This window comes from Poecilia mexicana, unplaced genomic scaffold (assembly GCF_051168715.1).
Source record: "Poecilia mexicana isolate PSO_F unplaced genomic scaffold, ASM5116871v1 scaffold_7, whole genome shotgun sequence".
Classification (NCBI taxonomy): Eukaryota; Metazoa; Chordata; class Actinopteri; order Cyprinodontiformes; family Poeciliidae; genus Poecilia; species Poecilia mexicana.
Genome location: NW_028263376.1, coordinates 16468928 through 16492186, shown reverse-complemented (window position 1 = coordinate 16492186; position 23259 = coordinate 16468928). Strand labels below are relative to the sequence as shown.

Sequence of the window (23259 nt, the reverse complement as noted above, 5' to 3'; positions counted from 1 at the left end):
GTTGTCCAAACAGCATTTGAGGACATCCATCCATCCATCCATCCATCCATCCATCCATCCATCCATCCATCCATCCATCCATCCATCCATCCATCCATCCATCCATCCATCCATCCATCCATCCATTTTCTCCCGCTTATCCGGGATCGGGTCGCGGGGGCATTTGAGGACACTGCCTCTCAAATTGTTAGTCAGTTTATATTAGTTTTTTCACAACAACATATATTTTTTGCCCCTCATTTAGTAAATAAAAACCGAACATGAGCTTCTCCTGCAGGCTTTTTTTATTGTGGGTTATTGGGAGGACGAATGTTTTGAGACACCGCTTATTGATTTTATTTATTAATTTTGGTTGTAGATGTCAGCAAACATTTTCACTAACAGAGCACACCTAAAAACAGTAAATAATATTTTTCAGCTAGACTCTGTACTTACAAATACCCACAGTTACCTCAGTGGTTTGTTTGCTGACTCCATATGTTGTTATTGTGATACAAAGTCTGTTCCATTTCCGTAGCCATGGATTATTCCTTCACTTGATGCAAAATGCCTGTTCATGTTCATAAACTTCACTGACCTTGTGGTTGAGGATGGTAGGAGAGCTTACTCCATCCTTTTCTGTGTTGCCATTAAGCAGCCACACATCCATTCAGTGTTTTTCCTTTAACAGGTCTTTTTTGTCAATCGGTTTATAATAGGACACGTCATTGTCCGTATATGTTGGAGCTTTTCCATTTTAGAGGACTTTGCACAAAAGACTCTGCGTGTCAGGAATGTGTTATTTTCAAATGGACAGATTATTATATATATATATATATATATATATATATATATATATATATATATATTGTGTGCTTTAAAGACTTTGATGATTACCAGGTTAAAAAATGTTTGCTGATGTCATGACGCTTCCACACTAACCCCATTTAGATGCATTGCTGTGACCCAACTGCTGTTAGAGGTAAAGCAGGAAAGTAAAAGGTGCTTTTGTTGCTAAAAGTTTAAGGCTTCTGACTTAAATTACCCATTAAAAGTTATAAATGTTTCTCCCTTATTTTCTACCTAGACAATAATCGTATTTATTGCAGCAACAGTCATGCCCTCTTCTTTTTGAGGTCAGTTGATGATTGTATTTATCTATGAATCATTCCTGAATGCATTTATATGTTAATGTCCATCTCTGTAACTCTGACACCTAATAAACTAAACAAAGACATGGCTTTGAACTACAGAGCACAAGGGGTGATGCGGTGTTGGGTTTATTCTTTTCAGGTCTGCGCCACAGCTGCAAAGCACCGAGAAAGTCCATGTCATGTGCAACAAAGAGGTGGTCATGCAATCAACTTAAACAAAGACTTTGTTCCCCGTGTCGCTGAAAGCAATATGAATGGACAACCTTGGTGGAGGCTTCGTTTTATTTGGAGCATTGTGACACTCTATGCCTGTGCAGCTGTAGCCTCAACATGATGCATTTATTTTTCGCAATGACTTGGGAGGAAGACCAAAATAATGAGGAGAGGAAGAAGAAATAGATGGGAGTAAATGTTGAACACACATACAATTAAGGGCGGAGGGTGTAGCAAAAAAAGCCCTAAGGGGCAAAAGGCGGTGGGGCTTGTGCAAAAAGCTAGCTCAGCAGGAGGCTCATTATTCCACCAACGGGATCCACTTTGCACATCCAGCTTGTGCAAACTCACACAAAGGAGCGTAGCAGCATGCAGGCAGCAGAAAGTGAGAGTGAGGGTCTGCCTCTTGCTGCCTTTTTTTTTTAGAGGCAGTGGCACTTTTATGGCCATGCTAATAAAGTGCCTCTGGGATACGGTACCTCCCACACCTCCGCCTGTACGCACGCCAAGAACAGCTTGATTGGGCCTTAAGACTTGTGTTTATGGACACATGGATCAATACACTTCCTCAGGGTCTATATTTAAAACGGAAATGTGCAGTGTGCTCACAGATAGAAGTAGAGGATGGGGACACTGAAATGGCCATTATGTAATTTAAAGCAAGGTCTATGACATCATTCTGATGGAATCCCACATCAGTTATACCCATCCACGTCGCCTCGCTTTCAAACTTGTCGTGCCAAGCGCTTGTTAAGGTGCAGTGGCTGATTATTCCAGCCACATCTTTCACCCTTGATTCCCTGCGCCCTAGCTGGCGGCAAATGCAAATCTGGAGCGTGACAAATGATGTAAGGCCGCCTCTGACACGTTCCAGCCCTTGGCTTCCCCGTGTCGCTCCCCAGCTTACCTCCCTCAGCTCCACAGTAATTACCCTTGTTGGATCGCTACGCCTGATCATAGTTGATTTTGGGATGCACTGCCATTCTCTCCACTTGTTAGCCTCTCACACTGCCTGGTTCTGATAGAGCGCACTGATAATACGGAGGGAACGAGATGAGACACAAACACACATGCATGCATTCACACTTGACTGTAAGTGATTGTTGCAGTGGTGATTAATCCCTTTATTATCTAATCATGCAAGCAAAAGATTGGAATAAAAAGATAAAAAAAAGAACAGCAGTGTTTAAAAGAGAACAATTAATAGATTCCAATTTTGTAAATTGTGCCTTGTGAAGGTCAAGGAGTGAGGAAAAGGGTGCATAGAAGTGATTTCCAATTTGTTCTCAGTTTGCTCCAGTAATAAGATCCAGACCTTTTCTTCCAATGGATGAGATCATTAACTCATGGGGACAGACCACATAGAGCTCGGTCTTTTGGTTTATGGCACACATGGAGAGGCATCCCTGCTGCCAAGTCAAAGCACGATGTCACACAATTCAGACTTTCCTGATTTCTGTTTGAAATGAAGTGTACAAAATTGCAAGAACAGATATGAACTTAAATCAGTAAACTGATGTTTAACATATCTTGCTTTACAACCATGTTTATACCGATTGTTTCCATATTTTGTTACTTTACACCCACAAACCTCAAATCTATTTTTAAGATTGAACACAACATTGTGTAACATAATTGTTCAGTGAAATGAAAAAGATTAATCATTTTCAGAATGTTGTACAAGTAAAAATCTGAGAAATGCAGTGTGCATTTAAATTTCAGCTCCCCTGAGTCGATGGTTTTCAGAACCGTCTTTTGCTGCAATTACAGCTAAGAGTCTTTTGGGGCATGTTTCTACCAGTTATCCCAGCCTAGGGCATGAATTTTTATCTCATTCTTCTTTGCTGCTTTGATTACTCATTTTAAAGTCTTGCCACACATATTTAACAGGGTTTAGATGTGGACTTTGACTTGGCCAGTCTGAAACATAAAAATGCTTTTGTCCAATTCATTCCATAAGTGGTTTGTCTCGATGCTGGCCTGCATGGGGGTGAACCTTCACACATGTCTCAAATCTTTTGCAGGACCTCACACTGGGGTGTGAAAATTCAGTTCTCCAGGGCCGAGGACCTGCAACTTTTAGATGTGCCTCTGCTTCAACAGCCAGTCAAATAATCAGGTCATTAGCAGGACTCTGTAGAACTTAACTGCATACTGAGAAGGTAATTTAGCCATTTTATTGGTGTGTTGGATTGAAGACATTTAAAAGGTTTAGGAAACCCTGGCCTTCAGGGACTGGAGTTCAACGCGTCTTTTATTATTGCCCTTTATTTAACTCTGTCCAACACCCCAGCAACTCGCACCAGCTGACCTGAGCCTGCCTAAAAACGCTTCCCTGCAGCTTGATGCTGACACCACTATATTTTACCATGGGGATTGTGTGTTGAGGGTGAAGCACAGTGATAATTTTCAGTCTTGCATAGTATTTTGCATGTGGGCCAAAAATGTTGCACGTTTGACTTATCTCACCAGAGCACCTTTTTCTACATGCTTCTTGTGTCCCCTAAAAATAATCGGTTGTGGCAAACTTTAAATTGGACTTCTTTTACTTTCTTTCAAAAATGTTGCCACTTTCCCAGGTTTTCACTAATGTTCTCTATCAAACATTAGTGATGGAGAAGATTTGTGTTTTATAGAGAGCAGTTGTGTTTTATACCGATATTCAAATACAGAGAAATGGACTCCTTTATTAATGGCAATTTCACTGGATTTTATTGGGAGATATGAGTAACAGGGACTGGCATCATAAACATAAAATATGTAGAAAAAAAATGTTAGGGGTGTGAATACCTTTGTAAGTTACAAGACTATACAGAAATCACCACAACATTATAGTCATCAAATTTTCGTTTTTTCACGGATGAATGGAGGCTTAACACTAAGCATTATAAAATGCTTATTAAGGAATCCAGGTTAGATGTAAGGTGGTGTTTGATGGTGATGTAAAATGCAGTGAGTCACTGCTGTGTCCAAGGCTCTCTGTGGGCTGCGTCTTTGTTCCACATTCTTGTTCTTAGAAACTGCTTGGCCAGTGTGCGACATCAGCATCGTCTGTATGAGTCAGGTCAGGCTAATTTCCTGTGGTGTAACCTGCCTCTGCTTCCTGCATTGTCTTGCCCTATCCAGCAACTTGCTTGGAATGTGTACCATAATGATTTCCACATATTGTCTCTTTAAATCAGTGCCTCTTTTGCAACCCTTTGCCCTTCTGACGCAGAACATTTATACTTAACAAGTTTTTCCATCTGGTCATGAGTTTCTTTGTTTGGAATGCGACTCCGTGCTCAGATGTCTAACTTCTTCTTTTCTTGTTTTCTCTTTTCAGAAACATGTGAAGGTCCTTGTGAAAGTTCGACCCGCGAGTTGGTCTTCATCGACAAAAAGGCAGCGATCATCCTCCTCTTCCTCGAAACCATTCTGTCTGCTCACTCAGCGGTTTTCTTGCAGGACGAGTAAACATGGATGGTCAAAAGGTCAAAGACAGAACTTTCATGCGCTGTCCCACGTTTGGAGCAGTTGCTACTCTTTTATTCTTCTGGCTTTTAGTGGTTCCTGCCTCAGATGGGCAGACCTTCAATAGTTTCCACCCAGAAAGACGAGATTGGATTTTTAATCACCTGACTGTTCACCAAGCCACTGGTGCATTATATGTTGGAGCAGTCAACCGTGTGTACAAGCTGTCAGGCAACCTCACCCTCCTTGTTTCCCATGATACAGGCCCAAAGGATGACAATAAGGCCTGCTACCCTCCTCTAATTGTACAGCCCTGTTCTGAGGCCCTGGTGCCCACCAACAATGTCAACAAGCTCCTCCTCATAGATTATTCGCAAAATCGGCTGCTGGCCTGTGGCAGCCTCTACCAAGGTGTGTGTAAACTCCTCAGATTGGATGACCTGTTTATCTTAGTGGAGCCTTCCCACAAGAAGGAGCACTACCTCTCCAGCGTCAATCAGACAGGGACCATGTATGGGGTGATTGTGCCGTCGCAGGGCCAGGATGCAACGCTTTTTATCGGCACAGCAGTGGATGGTAAACAGGACTATTTCCCCACTCTTTCCAGCCGAAAGTTGCCACGTGATCCGGAATCTTCTGCCATGCTTGACTACGAGTTGCATACTGATTTTGTGTCCTCTCTTATAAAGATACCGTCAGACACACTAGCGCTTGTCTCACACTTTGACATCTACTACGTTTATGGCTTTGCGAGTGGCAGCTTTGTTTACTTCCTGACTGTTCAGCCAGAGACACCGGAGAACAGCATGTCGTCAAGCGGATCCAGCAGCGATCTCTTCTACACGTCCCGCATTGTTCGCCTCTGTAAGGACGACCGCAAATTTCACTCCTACGTCTCCCTGCCCATCGGCTGTGTGAAGAACGGCGTCGAGTATCGCCTGCTGCAGGCTGCTTACCTCGGCAAGCCGGGCCGCATTCTCGCCGCTTCGCTCAACTTAAGTGCCCAAGATGATGTGCTGTTCACCGTCTTCTCCAAGGGCCAGAAGCAGTTCCATCGACCACCAGATGACTCGGCGCTCTGCGTCTTCACCATCCGAGACATCAACGCGAGAATCAAGGAGCGCCTGCAGTCCTGCTATCAGGGAGAAGGAAACCTGGAGCTCAACTGGCTCCTTGGGAAGGACGTCCAGTGCACTAAAGCGGTGAGTTGCTCCAAATAAAAACACACATTTTACAAACAAAAATATGGAGATAAATGATAGTCCTGGGTGCATCTGTTAGCTGATCACGGCCATGAAAGTCTCTACAGAAAAAGCCAAATTAGTTTATTAAAGGTTTATTTTGCTCTCTTAAATGAGACTGTTTGCTGAAATGGTCATTCAAATAGTACAAACCACAGACTTTACCGTATTTTATTGGCATTTTTTGGCTGTCCCATTTACTCTTCTACCCTAAATAAAAATTCCAGTGCCATTAGTTTCCTTCAGAAGTCGTCTAAATAGTAGAGTCAGAGTGGGCCAGAAGGATCATGGTTATGGAGCAGCTGGAGAAATCATCAACTCAAGTGGGGAAATCTGTTGTCAAGACAACTGTTTGCAACTGTTGTGCGCTTTGCAAATCTGGCCTTTATGGAACAGTGAGAAGAAAGTGTATTAATACACAAAGCCATAGGTAGTCATGTGTGCAGTTTTTTTTTTTTTTTTTTTTTTTTTTTTGAGGAAAGTGCAATTAGAAGATGCCCTGGTCGAATGAGATGAAATTTAGCATGAAAGACAAATTGTTTGGCACAAAACTAACACTGGCCGTATCTCCAGTACACCGTCTGCATGGCCAAACATGAGTGTGGAGGACTTTGTTCTTATTGGAAAGAAAACCTTAGTGGTAGCATGTGAGAGGTTTTCCTTCCAGCAGGAAATCAAGCCTAAACTTATTTCCAGAGCTGATATAAATTAATTGATTTTAGAGTTGAACAGTCAAAATGTAATTGGTGTATGGAAAGGGTTAAAAGTTTGTATTTACTGATATCGGATCTGACTGAGCCAGAATCACGTATCAAAGTAAAACATGCAAAAAGGTCAGTCTCCAGATGTGCAAATGCACCCCATACTTTTCAGATTTTAATGATAAACAAAGGCGGAAAACCATTTATCCTATCATTTCAATTTCAACATAATGCACAACTTGAGCTGGTTTATCATAGTTAATCTCAGAGAAGTTTGTGAGAAATACGAGTACTTTCCTAATGTAGTTCACTTAAAAAATGAGTGCTATCAAACAACTGCTACATCTGCAGTGGTTTACTCCTCTGATAAAAGACAAGAAACTGTAAGAGAATGTATTAAGTTTCTCAGTGAGCCTAAACTGCACCGTGCCTTCAGGGGGGCGTTTGTTGTAATAAAAATAAACACAGCGATCATCCGGAAATGTTTCTGACTGCCTGGCATTTCATGCTCTCTATTATCAAATGACTCTAACACTACTTGTAATGATGTCAAATTGTTTTGTTGCTCTGATATCAGGGAACATCCACTTTCAAGTGCATTTCAGGGAGACATATTCATAAATTACGCAGGCTTTATTTTTCTTTACAAGCATCAAAGTGATTTTCTCTGAGCGCAGTCAAAATAAATGCTCTACTCCTCAATGGGGAGTGTGTGTGTGTGCGTGCGTGTGTGTGTATGGATGCATGTGTGTGTTTGGGGGAAGATTTAAGAGGGAGGGTGTCTAGGGGCTGCTCCAATTCGTCTACTTATGATGCTGGTGTAGATCACACACCAGTCCATTCTCTCTAAAGTTCCTAATTATCCCATAATAAAAAGGCTGTGTATCTGTTACATGTTGTCAAGTAGAATTAAGTTCCTTGATGCTCCTTTGGTCCCAGGAGGCTGCAGTCCTCTGTGCTTTCACTTCACTACCCACTAATAGGAACTTAAGATTATTAAGAATTAATGACTTCTGACTGACTGTGTTATGTTATATGCCTGAATTTGCACAGAATAGCTTGCCAGTCTTGGCCATTCACATGTGCATTGTGAGGTTTAATGATGTCTGTGTCGCTCATTGTGATGAAAACCACCGATTATCTCCTTTGTTTGCTAATCCCCTTTAGAGAACCCAGAGGATCATTCTCATTAAAATCCACAAATTCACCACCTCACAATGTCAGCTGCGAGGAGTAAGACATTATCTTAAGAAACTGGTGGTTGGGTTTTTATTAGCTCCACTGAGAAGGCAGGAAAGGATGTTGCATGCAGCAAAGTGGGTGTAAGGAGGTGTACAGTGGTGACAGTGCTGTGGCTGTGAGCCTTGTTATCCGCCAGAGCTTGAATTGGAGCGTTTTTCCACCTTCCCAGAAGAGTCTCCAATCATCCCAGTGTGCGCTGACTGTTGCCAGCTGTTACCTGCAAGGCCCGCTCCTCCCACTCCATTCTGCAGGCATGCACTGCCAGTGATGGTCTGCTGTCCTCTCGGATTAAAGGCTACATGGCCTCTGTGTGTGTTTTGCCAGAGAGACGAGAGAAATGTCAAACATGCTCCTTTAAACCGTGCTCTCATGCTCGATGAGCAGCCAATAAATCCATAGTGTATTATAGATTATGCAAAGAGATGTCGACGGACGAGGGAGTTTTAAATCATTGCAAGCTGCTTTCAGCAGCCAGATATGTCAGCCTTGCTGATGTTGAACAGAAATTTCTGTTTCACATATTTCCTCAAATGAATACGGAGCGTGGTGCCCCTGTTGCCCATTGATGAAGTTGTGTGAAAAGCCCTAAAATTAAATGCTTTTTGTTGCAGCACCATTATGTTCCTGGAAAAATGTAGAAAGGCTGACCCCTAATGTGAGCATGTTTTAGTGGAGAAAAAAAAATCAACTTAAGAAATAATTGATTTTTGTTAAAATTATTGGAGGTACAAATGTTAGTATAAAAAAAGCATTTGGGACAACACTCAGTTTTCCCCATTAAAAATTCTAAAGTTTGGAGGTGCATACAGAGTGACCACTCCTCTTATTTGTTATTTATCGTGTGGAGTCCAGCGTTGGCTCTTTGGTTTTATGTGGTAGAAAGGACAGTGTCTGGTTTGGAAACATCAATGTTTTATCTCAGTTCTTGAGGATAATGTGGTTTTGCTGCAAATCTCACACTAGATTTCTCAACCTCCTTTTTCAACATCTTTGCCAGGTGTGGTTTGCACTACATTATCAAATGTTTTAGTTGTATTATTAAAGTCAAGATGATTGCAATGCAGAAAATCCTCCTGATATAAAATAATTTTTGGCTAGACCCTCCATTTAAGGTCTAGGGCCCTCTTTGTGGTTTTGTTAACTGTGCCTCAAACAGTCAAATTACACAGTGTTTCTGTGTGCCTTTCCTCTGTCTTGTTGCTAACAACAGGTAGCCAGTAAGCTCAAAGTGGACAACTTTAATTATACACCCAGCAGATATCCTCTTTGTACACGTTGCATTGCAAGCATGCTTATGCTCAGGCATGGCTGTCGCTGGGAATGGAGCTGTGGCTGAACCAGGGGGGATTCACACACACAGCAGCCAATCAAAGATTTATCACCCATCCGTTCAGCTTTCTGCCATCTGGAGATTCATGCCATCTTTGTAGTCAATCCCACAGAGGAGACTCAAGATGGGATTTTTTTTGTATCCGTCTGTCTGAGTGTGTTTCTCCTCACTGACAAACACTATCATCTTGTCTTGCTTTTTGGTTTTGTGCTACCATCTAATTTACCACTGGTGAAAGACGCTGATAGATGATGCTGATATACCCTGAGATTGGATTTGAAAGGAAGTATGCTGCTGGACTTTCTTACAATTCTTATAAAGGTTGATTTAGATTCCTCTAAAATGGACCTGTCGTAAACTCGGCCGAACTATAACCACATGCAAAATTTGTCACATCAGTGCTATAGAGTGTTTCAATCAGGATTCATTCTACAACGTTAGTCTGTATTTAATCTAACCACAACTCCACTCAGGAAGCAAAGCTGTTCTTTTCTTTTTGGCAGGGAAAAGCCACTAAATAAATAAATAAATATGTACATCTGCAAGATGGTGAACAACTACATTCAACCATATGGAGTCTGGAGGGATTTGGGATTTACTGCCGATTCTAAAGTGTACATCATCTGTACAATCTAGTGCTAATCGGAACCAAATGGTTTGGATCCCAACAGATCATATGCGGAGGAGCTGTTTGATTTTGAAGGAATTGAAAGTCTGGATGCTAAACCTGTTCCTCAAGATGTCTTCCAAACTGATATTTTCTACAAGTACAGCTCCAACAATTAAAGAACAGTGAAAAAGTTTTATTTTTTCTCTTATTTTAGAGGTGAAACTCATATAGACTTGAAAAATTCTATATAAAAAACTTTATTTTAAAGTTTTAGAGCTTACGTTTATTTGGGCATGTATATATCTGATCTGTAATAACATTCTGATTCTCATATTGATTTTAGATGATTTTTCTTCATAAACTGTAAAAAATAACCAAAAGGTGTTTTTTTTTTTTTTTTTCTAGTTTCCCTGCAATGCACAGTCGAGAGTTATTTACACTAGAAGCAGAGGTAACATCACACTTTGTGTGCAAGAGCACAATTGTGGTATAACCAAATTAAACTTTTAATTAAAATAAAAACCAAAATTGTAACAGAGTTGACATTTTAAGCAGTCTTTATGATCTTACATTAGTAAGCCATCGTTGCTGGCTTTTGATAATTACAGGCTCTGTGGTTATCCCTAAGAAAATATAGACCATTAGAGGATTTCCAATCCGATCCTGTGGTCACCAAACGATTCCTCAGTTCATCTCTAATTTATTGGTCAATCTTTTTGCTATTTTAAGGTATCTGCAATGGTTGGGCAGTATAGTGAAACTGCATTGTCATCACCATAGCAGTGACCATAACATTGATGTTACGATGGACAGTTTGTAGTAGAGTATTTGTTTGGTCCAGTAGATTCTATCAACTGACACAGATGGTATAGCCCATAATACAAAATGGCAGAGATTGTTAGAGATATTATGATTCCTTATTGACACCAAATGGAAATATAATATTGCAATCACATGCTTTGCTGAAATTGTGCAGCCATCGCCTACACCTGCTTGTCTCTGTACATGGATGTGTGCTGTTTAGAACTTGTAAAATATTTGAACTTGCATTCATACAATTTTTGGGCCGGTTGAGTCAAAGTGGACAGTAATATGCTGGTCTGTCCACTTTGTTTAGAGGAAAAGAAGAAAGGTACTGTGGATTTCATTGTCTGCTACATGTTTGGCATCCCCGTTTGGAACTGGACTTTTATTTTTGCTGTCAGCCATGTGCACATCGTGTACAGATGATGAAATTTACATTACAGGATTTACGGTCGAGTGAGCAGTAAAGCAGACTGGGTATAAATTTGCCTTTGGAGAAAATAAATGAAAGGAAAACAATAAAGCAAGCTTTGTAACTACAATACTGGGGTTTTTTTGTTCACCATCAGCATTATGGCACTTGAAATTTTGTGTAGAAAGTGTTTGCAGAGGCTGATTTGCCTCCCATGAATGGAAATGCCACTCAAATTAGTCTGTATAAATTGTACTTCTCTGACGAGAACAAAGACAGCAACAGAGGATGCAGATGAGAGATGGATGCATTGACAGAAAGGGAACAAATGAGTTGGTGTAAGAGCACAGGGATGAATATTCAGAGGGTGTTATGGGATGTTTAAATGGTGGGGTGCTCAGTTGGATGTCTCACTTTACTCCACATGGCACATTGAGGTCACTGACACTCAAACTGCGTCAGCTGACCTGATTCAACACCAGAAACATCACTTCCTTATCGCTCATTTACCTCCCCATTCTTCATTGTTTTAGCACCACTGGTCTTGCAAATTTATCTAAAACGTAGAGGGAAGAGGTTGCATTTTGCCCCCATTACTCGGCATAGATAAATAAGATCTGATTGCAATGATATTTTCCAAATAATTGACAAAAACAGAGTCTTATTTACAGTGATTATCATGCACAGTGGGCCTTCTTGCAGAGAAGTGTGATGGTAGGTCAGGGTAATGAGCCACATTCAGAGCAAGGTGGAGCTCAGTCAGGTGGAGCGGGTACATATTTCAGGCATAATAATAAGGCACACTTGTATATAATTCAAGCTCTCCGTTTTTCTTAAGCTTCTCTGTCACTCTTCACTTCTGTCCCAAAGTCAGTCTGACTCCGTTTCCACAGCTTTGCTTATCCATCAGGCTTTACTCTCGTTTCAGCCCATTAGTTTTTGCTCATAGAAGGTTCATTTCTACAATACTTTGTGTTTCAGTTTTGCCTCCTTATGAATAATTTACAACAACTATCTTACTATTATATGCATCTCTGTTCACAAAATTAATTCTGAGAGTTCTGTTTAGAGTTTAACGGTGCGTTCAATTCACAGGACGATACACTGTAATGTTTTGCTCAGATAAAATCTGATTTTAATTTTGTTGTGGGGAAAACTTTTTTTTTTGTCTTCACAAATTAAGTTTTTTCTAGAACCTGTAATCAGCATAGAAATTTCCAGTCTATATTTTGACAAGTCAGTTTATTGCAATTTATGCTTTTCTAAATCAGTAATGCCAACAGAAGAAACTGCTCAGTTTTCTTCTCATATTTTCACAAAAGAACAACATGTTTATGATCTCAAAATATGTTTTTAATTAGACATCCACATTTATTGTGCTGTTGGTTGTCATCTGGAGGAAATTGTAGGAATTTTAAATCATGGTTCATATAAACTCCATTGATATTTACAAACCCCCAAATCTGATAATATGGTATACTGTAACATGGGTGTTCCAGTTGGCTCCTGATTCTCATGGAGGACTAATGCATGCTTCAATACATAACAAATACATAACAAAGTAACTGAATAACATTGTCAGCTTGGATAAGAAATATTGAGGCGTTTCATTTAATGTGAAATTTCATGCCATTTAATCTCTACATCCAAAGTTTTCACTGAAACCTTTGTCACTTTTTCAGATTCAGATTTTCATTTAATTTCACAATTAATTTTCTAACTGCTTTTCTTCTTGTTCGGCAGCCTGTGCCCATCGATGACTCCTTCTGCGGTCTGGACATCAACCAGCCGCTTGGCGGCTCTCAGCTGGTGACCGGCCACACGCTCTACACTGAGACTCGGGACCGCATGACCTCTGTGACCTCCTATGTCTACAATGGCTACTGTGTGGCTTTTGTGGGCACCAGGAGTGGACGTCTAAAGAAGGTAATTGCTGCGTCCTGTTCTCCCAAAATGGTTAACGCCTCTCGTGCGCGAGATTTCCACTCTCGTCATTATCATAATGCACAGGAATTCAACCTGTCAAGAGTTCTTGGTGTGTCAACATCATGAGGTCCTTCTATTTCTGGGCATGCGGATCATAGTCAGAGGCAAAATTATCTTCTTAGTATTAAAAGCCTGCTGTCGAACTGTCAGGGAAGGGTGATACGAGTGGCCAACTCAGTGTAATGGTCATTATCAGCTCATCCAGCACTGTGTTCCAGTGCTGAATAACCTGAGCTGACCTATTACTTTTAATGGGCCCCTTTCTGCTTCTAGCCAACTGAAAGCACAAAAAAAGAGCTGCTCCATATATTAAACCCCCTAGTTCTGGTTTTGAGAGAATACCAAAGCCACAAAGGTTAAAGGGCGCCCTGGCACTTTGCCGTGATAGAATTTCCTTCCGTTGCTACAGGACTAAAATCGCTGGATGCGCTCTGGCAAAAGGAAATGAGCTCTGTGTTCTGGGCTCAGAGATTACAAATTTGTCCGCTGGTCAGATTTGCTGGTGGTTTGTTGAGTAATTCAAGACAGCTGTTGGCATCCTTGTATATTCCATACAAACACAGTTTTAAGCTACAGATGCATCGGTTGTGCATGTCGATTGTCACAAGGCTTGGCAAATGTTCTCTAGAAACCAGAGTGGATTCATCAAGATTTCCTTTTTAAATCAGTGATCACACATAACTGGGTAGTAAGAACTACCTGGTTCTGCCAAGCATGGCATTATTTGGTGAGGAAGTTTTTTACTGAGGGGAAAATAACTTGAAGTTACCAATTATTTGCGCAACAAAGCCATTTTCCACAGGAAAACTGTTTTCTACGTCTGTGAGAGAAAGTGAGACTTTCATTAGATGACAGAAGGGCTGAATGTATTGCAAAATTGTTCTGTTTTTAAAAAAGACCCTTTTAAATATCCATCCATCCATCCATCCATCCACCTACCCGCCCTCCCCCGCCCCCAATTCCCACATTGTTTATGTTGGGTAACTGGTGCCTATCTCCAGATTATTGAAGTACCTGTCCTGGGTACATACTAGACAGGTCACCAGGGCAACATAGACCCACACAGACATGCAATCATTCGCACGCACACACCTACAGCCTATTTAGAGAAACCAGTTAAACTAACAGACATGTTTTTGGACTGTCGAAGGAAACTGGAGTAGTGGGAGAAAACCCGTTCAAGCACAGAAAAAAAGGCAAACTCCATGCACAAAGACCCCCGACAGGAATTTGAGCCCAGGAACTTCTTGCTGCAAGACAACAAAGTTACCAACTTCGCCACAGTGCAGCCAGTCAGTTATTTTGCTTCCAATTTAAATGTGTTAACAGATTACACTGTGGTGGTTGCATTGGGGCGGAAACAAGATCATTTGATGTAATCCACTGTTTGAGCCGTTTAAAGATCTATTGCCTCCCTTTTATTTAGCTAAATTAGAAAAGGCAGAAAAGATTGTTCAGATATTGTTTCATCTCTGTGTTTCCTTCCACGTCTTCGCCTGTGGCTGCCTTCCGCTTCCCCACTTTCCATCTCTGTATCATCTGCCCTGATCTCTGAAAATCCATGCTAAAAAAGACAAGCGAGCTGATGCTGCCGCTGCTGTGTATGTTCTCAAATTGCTTCTCACACAGCCGTGACTGTAGCCACAGTAACGGCAAGCTGAAGAAGGAATTAACCAGGATATGAGACGAGCGCGTAGACAAAAAAAAAAAAAAAAACGCAGCACAGTCCAATGCGCAGAGCACCATAATCCTGGTAGGACACATACAAAGAGTCACTAGATGAGAAAATGAGAAAAGTTTAGACTCTGATCAACTTTAATGTTCCCAAACAAAGATTTCATTACAATGCTTGTAGTACAAAATGTGATTTTTTTTCTTTCTTTCTAAGCCGTACACAGGAGAGTGCTAAATTGTTAGGAAATTGAACTGCACTCTAATCGCTTAAACTGAGATCCAAAGACTTGTTCTTCCCATTCTCTGAATCTAAGTTGCTTTTAGATTTGACTAGAAAAGCAACTGCACCTGCCTCATTTGCATGCAGGTAGAATCTTGGTCAAGGTGAAGCCATTATTTGCATGGAAGCTTGTGCTTTGACCAGATCTGACTGTACAACTCAATGTGCATGGAAAAAAAGGATGACCATAACCAGCCTTCCTCTGTGTGGTTTTATGTGGCAGGGTGAAAAAATAAAGGTTTACTTTTTAAATACAAGAGTGCACCAGCCAGATACTAATTCCTGGTTTTCTTTGAGATTTGACCGGCTGATTCCAAATTTGACTGAATTCTTCTTTTTGTTTTAAACAATGTAACACAACAAAGGAAAAATGTGCTGCAAGTACTTGGATAAAGGCACTAGCTTTGTAACCAACAGAAACTGAAGGACTTGCATAACTATCCCCCACTTGTGCATTGTTAAATTACAAACCTCTGTGCATCAGACTACTTGCAGTTGGTTGATGCATTCAATGAATAAGGAAAAGATCATTGTTTTTTTTGTTGTTGTTTTTTTCATCTTCACATTACCAATCAGAGCAAATCAATAAAAAAAAACAGATTTTCATATCTGGTCAATGGATTGGTGCATCTCTGTTTGAATAGTTATATAAAAATCAAGAACTTTGCATAACAGCAGAGTGTGCCTTTGTGCCCGAAGTGTTTTTTTTTTATGCTTTGAGGATTATCCGTTCACTCCCTTTGTCTCCAGAGGCAGGGCTGATGTATGTGGTGATCTTTGGCTGCAGCCTCTTTGCAGAAGGATGATGCAGAGCATTGTGAGAGACACAGATGAAGTAGGATGCTTCAGGCTTCCTGCTGATCTGAGCATGACACAGCTTGGGTGGCAAGCTTTGATGCTTTGCTGGTGACACAATCCTATACATGCTTTCATGCAACCAAGAAAGTCATGCAGCTGGGGAAAAGGAGGAGTGTGACAGGAGTGTGATCTAAAATATATATATATATATATATATATATATATATATATATATATATATATATATATATATATATATATATATGACCGAGCTAAGATCCTGTGGGACTTCCAGATCCAGACAGACAAGATGGTAATGTCAAACCAACCGGACATTGTGGTGGTGGATAAAGAACAGAGGAAAGCCGTTGTGGTGGATGTAGCAATACCAAGTGACCACAACATCAGGAAAAAGGAGCATGAGAAACTGGAGAAATACCAGGGCCTCAGAGAGGAACTGGAGAAGGCCTGGAAGGTGAAGACCACAGTGGTGCCTGTGGTCATCGGGGCCCTCGGGGCAGTCACCCCCAAACTGGAGCAGTGGCTCAAACAGATCCCAGGAACAACATCAGACATCTCAGTCCAGAAATGTGCAGTTCTAGGCACAGCCAAGATACTGCGCAGAACCCTCAAGCTCCCAGGCCTCTGGTAGAGGACCCGAGCTCAGAGGATGAAAGAGACCACCCACGGAGGGTGAGAGGGGAATTTTTTTTTTTTTTATATATATATATATATATATATATATATATATATATGTGTGTGTGTGTATGTATGTATAGAAATGAGTAGCAGAAAGAAGCAGAGATAGAGAAAGGAAGAAGGCATTGGGGGAGGGAAAGCGAAGGAGACCACTGAAATGTGAATTTAGTGCCGCCAGAGAAACTAGGATTGCACCGCTTCTTGTAATTGGATTGGCTCCCATCCCAAAGTTGCCCTCTCCCCATCCTTCCATTTATTGCTTCCCCATTCAATCCCACTCCTCCTTCCCGCCCTCAAACTCGCTCTCCCTGAAGACCGACTCTCGCATATTCTGCTGTTTTCCTGAGCTTTGCTGAAGCATGGTGAGGCATGAGGGATGGTGTTGGCGGATAGCGCTGTCTGTGACAGGTTTTTGGGGGGTGACAATGAAGGGTTAAGGGGGAGTAGAAGCAGAAACTAAGGTGAGGAGAATATGTATGCAGTTGCATTGACGACAGGAAACAATACCAAATTCTGGGCAGCAACACTGGCAATCTGAGGTCATGTGTGGAGGCCATAAGGTGATTGTATTCCATTGTCTGACAAAATCTGCCTAGTTTTGGTAGTCATGTCTAAAACCCAGCATAGAACAAAAACACAGTCATACTGCAGGCATTTGATAGCTGGTATTTAACATAACTGGACATTTTGGTTGGGATTGGCTTTCAGTCAAGACCAGAAGATCCTCTTGCAACAAAAACATAGATTGTCTGTAATGAATGAAACGTAGCGTATGTAGATTTTGTTAACTCTCTAAATGCACCTTTATTTGTATCGGTTTCTTATCGGCTTCCTCAGTTCTGAGTTGTGGGGATTGAAGTGTTGTTGGGTCTTCACCATTTTGCAAGTTGCTAAGGTCACATGTGGGTCAGTGACCCACCCACATACCAGTCCTTAGGGTTGTTTTGGTTGTTATCACCCCTGAGTTGTTTACCAACCCGACCAGCATGGAGGATGTTGTGGTCCCATGTTTCAAAGTGTGAAAGGTTGTGAAACTGCCTGGGGTCAAGGCTGTCTTGTAGGTGTTGGATGGCTCATACCACAGTCTCCACTGTTTAGTGTTGAGTTTTAGAGTTTAACATCAATGGCTTTTTACACCATTTACCAAAACTTATGTCTTAGATGGGTGACTAAAGCTTCCTTTACTCTGTCCTAAAGTAGCAACACTACATTAAAAATCTGCCACAGTGGATGGATGTCGCTGGGTATTGGAGGGACCTTCACAGTATATTTGTAAAGAGAAGCATGGCACTATATCTAGTGATGAAGAGGAAGATGAAACATTAGCAACAGCTAGTAGGTTTCATAACACTGATTTAAAATTGTCCCGTCTAGTCGTAAAAACACTAATTCAGGCTTTTGAGAATTTGTTGATCAGGTCTGAGTGATCACTTCAAACGACTCTGTTTGTATTTTGTGTGCCTAATTCTTTCTGCATTTGCCAATGTATGAAAATGGAAGACTACACCAAGGTAAACATACTGCAAAAATTAGCATACTCTGGTGTGTAGTCCTCTGTACAGAGACACTCTTCCCGTGTGTGGTGTCATGTTGGTGTTTCTACCTCCACATAAGCTGTACCTCATGGAGAAAATGAGAAAAATCTTTCATATTTATAAGGAAATTCAGCAGGTTGTTCAGAAACATTGTAAAGAAGATGTGATACATGTTGCATGATCACTTTGACAGAATTAACAAGTTATTAAGTGCAGCCATGTTTGCATTAGCATTAAAATTAGGTTTTCCAGTGATCCAGTGATGTTTGAAGCCATCTTGGAGTTCCAGGAAAACATGGAGATGTTTTAATCTGTTTTTTTATTTTTTGAACGCAATGAGTTTTAAGGTTTGACTAGACAATATAATATTGACTAGGAATTTACGCTTAAATGTGCATCTTTAGCTCTCATTCTATCAACTTTTTTATGTGTATTTTGAAGTTTTTTATTAGAAATGGTTGATGGAAATGGTGAAATTCAAAATAACTTCCTTGATTTCACCAAAAAGTTTTTTTTCGCTCACTTGGCTTTTCTGAAAGAGTCGATGCTCAGAAGAGGAGATGGAAACACATTTGCAGAATAGGTTCTAACCTACCTAATTTTCCCTGCCACCTTTGGGCCTGAGGCTTAGTAGAGGCTTGAAAATCTGAAAATTTCAAAGTCCAAACCTTCAGCTCAGAGGGGAGAACTCTCCATTTTTCTAGATGTGTGGTCCATGCTAGTTTGCCACCTCTGCTTCATGCAGATGTTTAGGGATTTGTTGAATGATTCGAGTACCTCGATTATTAGAATTTCTCGAGGAAAATATATCTGCCTCGAAGCTTCGTAAAATTACGTTTTATGTAGCGCATCATGTTCTGTCCGGATCAATATTTGTGGTGGGCAGCAGTCTTCGTTCCACCTATGAGTTTTTGTGAAGTGCTGGCAGGATGATGTTGAATTGTGCGCCGTTTTGTGAGGGTTTGGGGGACAAACAAGGGTTTTTGAATTTTGCGGTGAGATGGTTGGACTTCAAAAGTTTTTGTGGCGTTGGAATCGCGTCGTCACGGTTTTGGAGCGAATGGGAGAGAGAGAGAGATCCGATTCCTCGGATAATCGTAAAAATATTCTATAGAGTGCTAGATTAATAAAATGTTCTTTTACAACATCCCTATTGCAAACTCTACAACAAAGCTCTTCATGAATTTTTTGTTGATGTGTTGCATCAACATCTGATGAAATTATACTTTTCATAACCTGGTTGATTCACATTTTACTTTTCTTTTTGATTTTTCTTTTTGCTACATTTCAAAAGTTTGCTTAAAATTCATGTGAAAATATTATGGAAATGTAGCATGTGTCTGTTTTAATTGTGAAGTGTTACTGCAGTAAACCATGGGGGAATAAAATGTGCTCCTGCGCATGATGTGCTTTTCTTTTCATCATGCACTGATAGATAATCAGGAAGTGGCTTGGATGATATGGTCTGCAGCTGATGTGGACAACTTAAAAGGGTGGTTCAGGTGTTTTAACTGGACAAACGTCCTGTAGAACTGGTTCACAGATTAGAGGATGCATGGACCCATTGCATGGCTCCCACAGTGGCCTATAAAAACAGCAGGGTTTGTGTGTGGTGTGCAAACAGTGTCACTGAGGGAAGCAGCTGATCATAAGGCATGAAACGCTGCAGACTTGAAAGGCTTGTAAAAGCCGGCAGCTGCTACTACAGAGCCCCGGTGGTGGACATGTGGTCTAACCACCCCCCTTCTGAGCGCACTTTTACTCGTCTACGCTCTTTTACCCCCACAAACATGCCTTTGAGAATTAGTCCTTAAATTTGTCACACTCGGGAGGGAATGATCTGAGATCTCCGTCTGTCTGGCCTGTAAGCCCAGAGGCTGCTCACCTGCTTTGGTGCGGCCTGGCTTTGCCTGACATCGACGGTCATGAGGGGATGGGGAACAATATTTGCACTGTTTTCTCCAGTTCTCTGGATTTGGGCTCTCTGAAGCCGTTTCCTGTCAGATGATAGACAAAGGTGGTTGGAGGTAAACGTAAAAATAATCAGAGAAGCATCAGTGGGAAAAGAGTAGAGTAGTACGACACAAACGACGTTAACCACGAAGTAGCTGCTACCAAGGAGCAGCTAAAGCACCAAGAGGATGCGGTGCTTTAGCTGCTCCATATAAACACATAATTATATAAATATATCTGACATATAATTATGAACCTTGTTCACCAGTAAAAAGTTGACAATTTGTGGGTTTTCGTGGGATTGGAGCCAACTGAGATTAAAGGAACTGGATTGTATTAATTACTATGGATTGTCATTGCTGGTATGAGGGGAATTAAACTTGATTTACCATTAAAAGACACAATTACAAAACAAAGGAACTATTTCAACTGCCTCCAGGTGGACTTGGTTAACAATTATCCTAGCAATTACTTTTCACTGAATCGCTTGTGTAATAATTATTGCCTCAGTTTGGAAAATTTGTCCTAATTACTCCTACATTAACTAAATAATAGAATTTAGTTGATGTTTTTTCTTAAATATGTTAATAAAGAGGTAAGTTACATTAATTCACTTATTTAACTACAACAGCAGCTCTCTACCTGATATTCCTTGCAGCTATTGTAAGGAATCACTCTCATTGTTTTTCAGGGATAATTCGAATCAAGATGAACTGCCATTGAAATCTGTTTGGCCACTGGCACCAAGTGGCTGGGAGCCTGGCATCGCCTTGAGAAACTGCTTCTGCTAGTGGAAACATTTTCCCTCCCGACAACTTCACAGCACTTCCAACGAGAGGTTTAAACTTAATGAGAAATTTCCACAAACTGCAAAAAGAGGTCAATATTTTGTTTTATTATTCAGGCCTCGGGCAACACGTAGCTCACAGAGAGAATGCTGAACGCCCACGAAAAGAATATGTTGCCGAAACTAAAAGCTTGGTCAAAACCTGGCATGCGGGAATTCTATTGATCATTGATCTATTGATTGTGGCTTTTGAAAAGGCCTGAAGATTTACCTTAATTTTTAGAGGAATGATTACAATTTCACCCTAGTTTCAGAAAGTAGCAGATCTGAGTTTTGTTTTGTTGTGTCCTCGTCTAATTTTGTGAATACCAAATTCAGCGCCGTCTAATTTAAATATTACAATTAACATTTGAAATATTCTCTCAACTCTTACAGTGTTTGAAACAGAGCTAGAACATTTACCACCGTTTTAAAATAGACAAAATGATTAAGTCATTCATCAGTTCGAATGAACAGTCATGTCTCAACAAATCATAGAAACTTTTCTTTTAAATACCTTCCTAAATATCAAATCTTAATAATAATAATAATAATAATAATAATAATAATAATAATAATAATAATAACCTTATTGATTTTGAGTTGTCTTACTTTAGTAACAACTTCCAGAACAAAGGTTGTCGTCTGTGGTTTGTTCACTTATCAGATAAAAAGTTGTTTTTGCGTTGGCCTGGCCAGTCAGTGGTCATCCTGATCATCCAGAAAACTTCCCATTTGAGTCACACTCCATTTTCTCTGTGTATCTTAAAATATATTTGATTTATTAGAACCTGTAAATATGAGCACATGTTTTGCTGTCTATCAGATTTAATTTTCTTTGAACAGTTCTAAATGGTGGTTGATAGGTTAAATACAGAAACATATGAATTTTCTTTTTTTTCACCAAATCAAATCTGAAAACTGTTTTTTCTTCTGTACAAATCAGAAAGAAAGAGAAGAAACATAGCTTATTTCAGAGCTGTGCATAATTGTTTACATCTCTTCACTTTCTGTTAGATTCAGACGTGTTCGTTTTCTTTTATTACTTTGTAAAAAAAAAAAAAAAAAAAACCGAAAAAAAAACTGACAAGACAAGAAATCAGTACCGGTCAGTAAAAGCCCCATCGGTGCATCTTTATTTGTGCTAAATGCAATTTTTTTTTGCCTAAAACATTCACCTGATTTAGCTAATTGCTAGCTTGTTCACAGAGTTGTAAACTGGCAAGATGTCTGCCTGCGTGACCTTTTCAGAGCCCAGCCTCCACTTGACCCCCTGCTGTTGGGATCTTAACCTTGGACCAGATGCAGCGGTGTCCAGCGGCAGCCCCAGGCAGCAGGAGCAGGCTGTGCCTTTCATGGTGTCTTTAAAGCACAAGCCTCTGTTTCTGACAGACCTGGTCCAGGCTTCTCTAAACAGTCCACTGTTAAAAGGCCAGTGCAAAACCGAGAGCCCCTGCCGTTCCATTCATCCAAGCTTTATATCTGGTGTTTTTTTTATTTTTACTCCTCAGCCAGCTAAATTCACTCGCTTTCTGAACGTCGTTCTTTCTTACTCCCCTATCTTCTCAGGGAGTTAAATGTAACCTGGTCATCCAGGTGTATTCTTATTTTTCCCCCTTTCTTCCCTGCTTTTATTCCCGCTTCTTTTCTGCTCCTTTCTCTATCTTAGTCTCCCACTCTCTCTCCCAGTCTATTTTTCCTGCTTTTTCCCCGCATAGAGTATTACAATGACACCGCCTACCCTGCAGTGATCTCATTAATCACATTCAAACAGCTCTCTGTTGCTGTCTCTCTGCTTCTGTGTGTCTCCCTCTCCTTTCACTTCCTCTAATTGCTTGCTCTTTTCTCTGCCAGTGTCTCAAAGGAAGTGTTTTTCATTATCTAACAACAAGAGACAAATACTTATACTGTGCATACATTTTAGATGGATTTTAGACATGTAGGCTTAATTTAGTTGACAGATATGCAGTTGCATGTATTCATTCAGGCATAATTGATTCCCAGAAGCCTTTAAAGGGTGGATCTCTTAGGTGTCTGAGTATGTAAAGATGTTGTGGTCTGCTTATTCATTATCTATCACAGACGGGACATTTTTACTCCAAGCCAAGCATTAGATTTTACTTATTAGACATGTTATTGTTGTGGCTTTTGTTTTTATTAGTAAAGCAAATTACCCCGTTGAGTGCTTCCCATAATTGAACTTCACTTTGTGAGTGGGTTTAATTAGCCAATTGGTTTTTTTTAACAGTTACTCTTGTTCAAAGACTGGCCACCGAAAAACAACAAGAAAAAGAAACATTTCTGTCTTCCAGTTGAAGTTTATTTTTTCTGTGGTCTGGGTCCAATGTAGGTAAATTTTTCTTGTATTT

At 40.5% G+C, this 23259-nt stretch overlaps 1 protein-coding gene across 1 annotated transcript in view; it reads left to right on the top strand.

Moving 5' to 3' along the window:
- plxna2 (plexin A2) overlaps window positions 1–23259 on the top strand; it is a 216764-nt gene that overhangs the window by 27867 nt on the left and 165638 nt on the right. Inside the window, exons 2-3 of the mRNA XM_088007157.1 lie at window positions 4672–6001; window positions 12883–13065. Coding sequence (XP_087863283.1) covers window positions 4805–6001; window positions 12883–13065 — 1380 coding nt within the window. The 5' untranslated portion in view covers window positions 4672–4804. The remainder of the gene's footprint in view (window positions 1–4671; window positions 6002–12882; window positions 13066–23259) is intronic.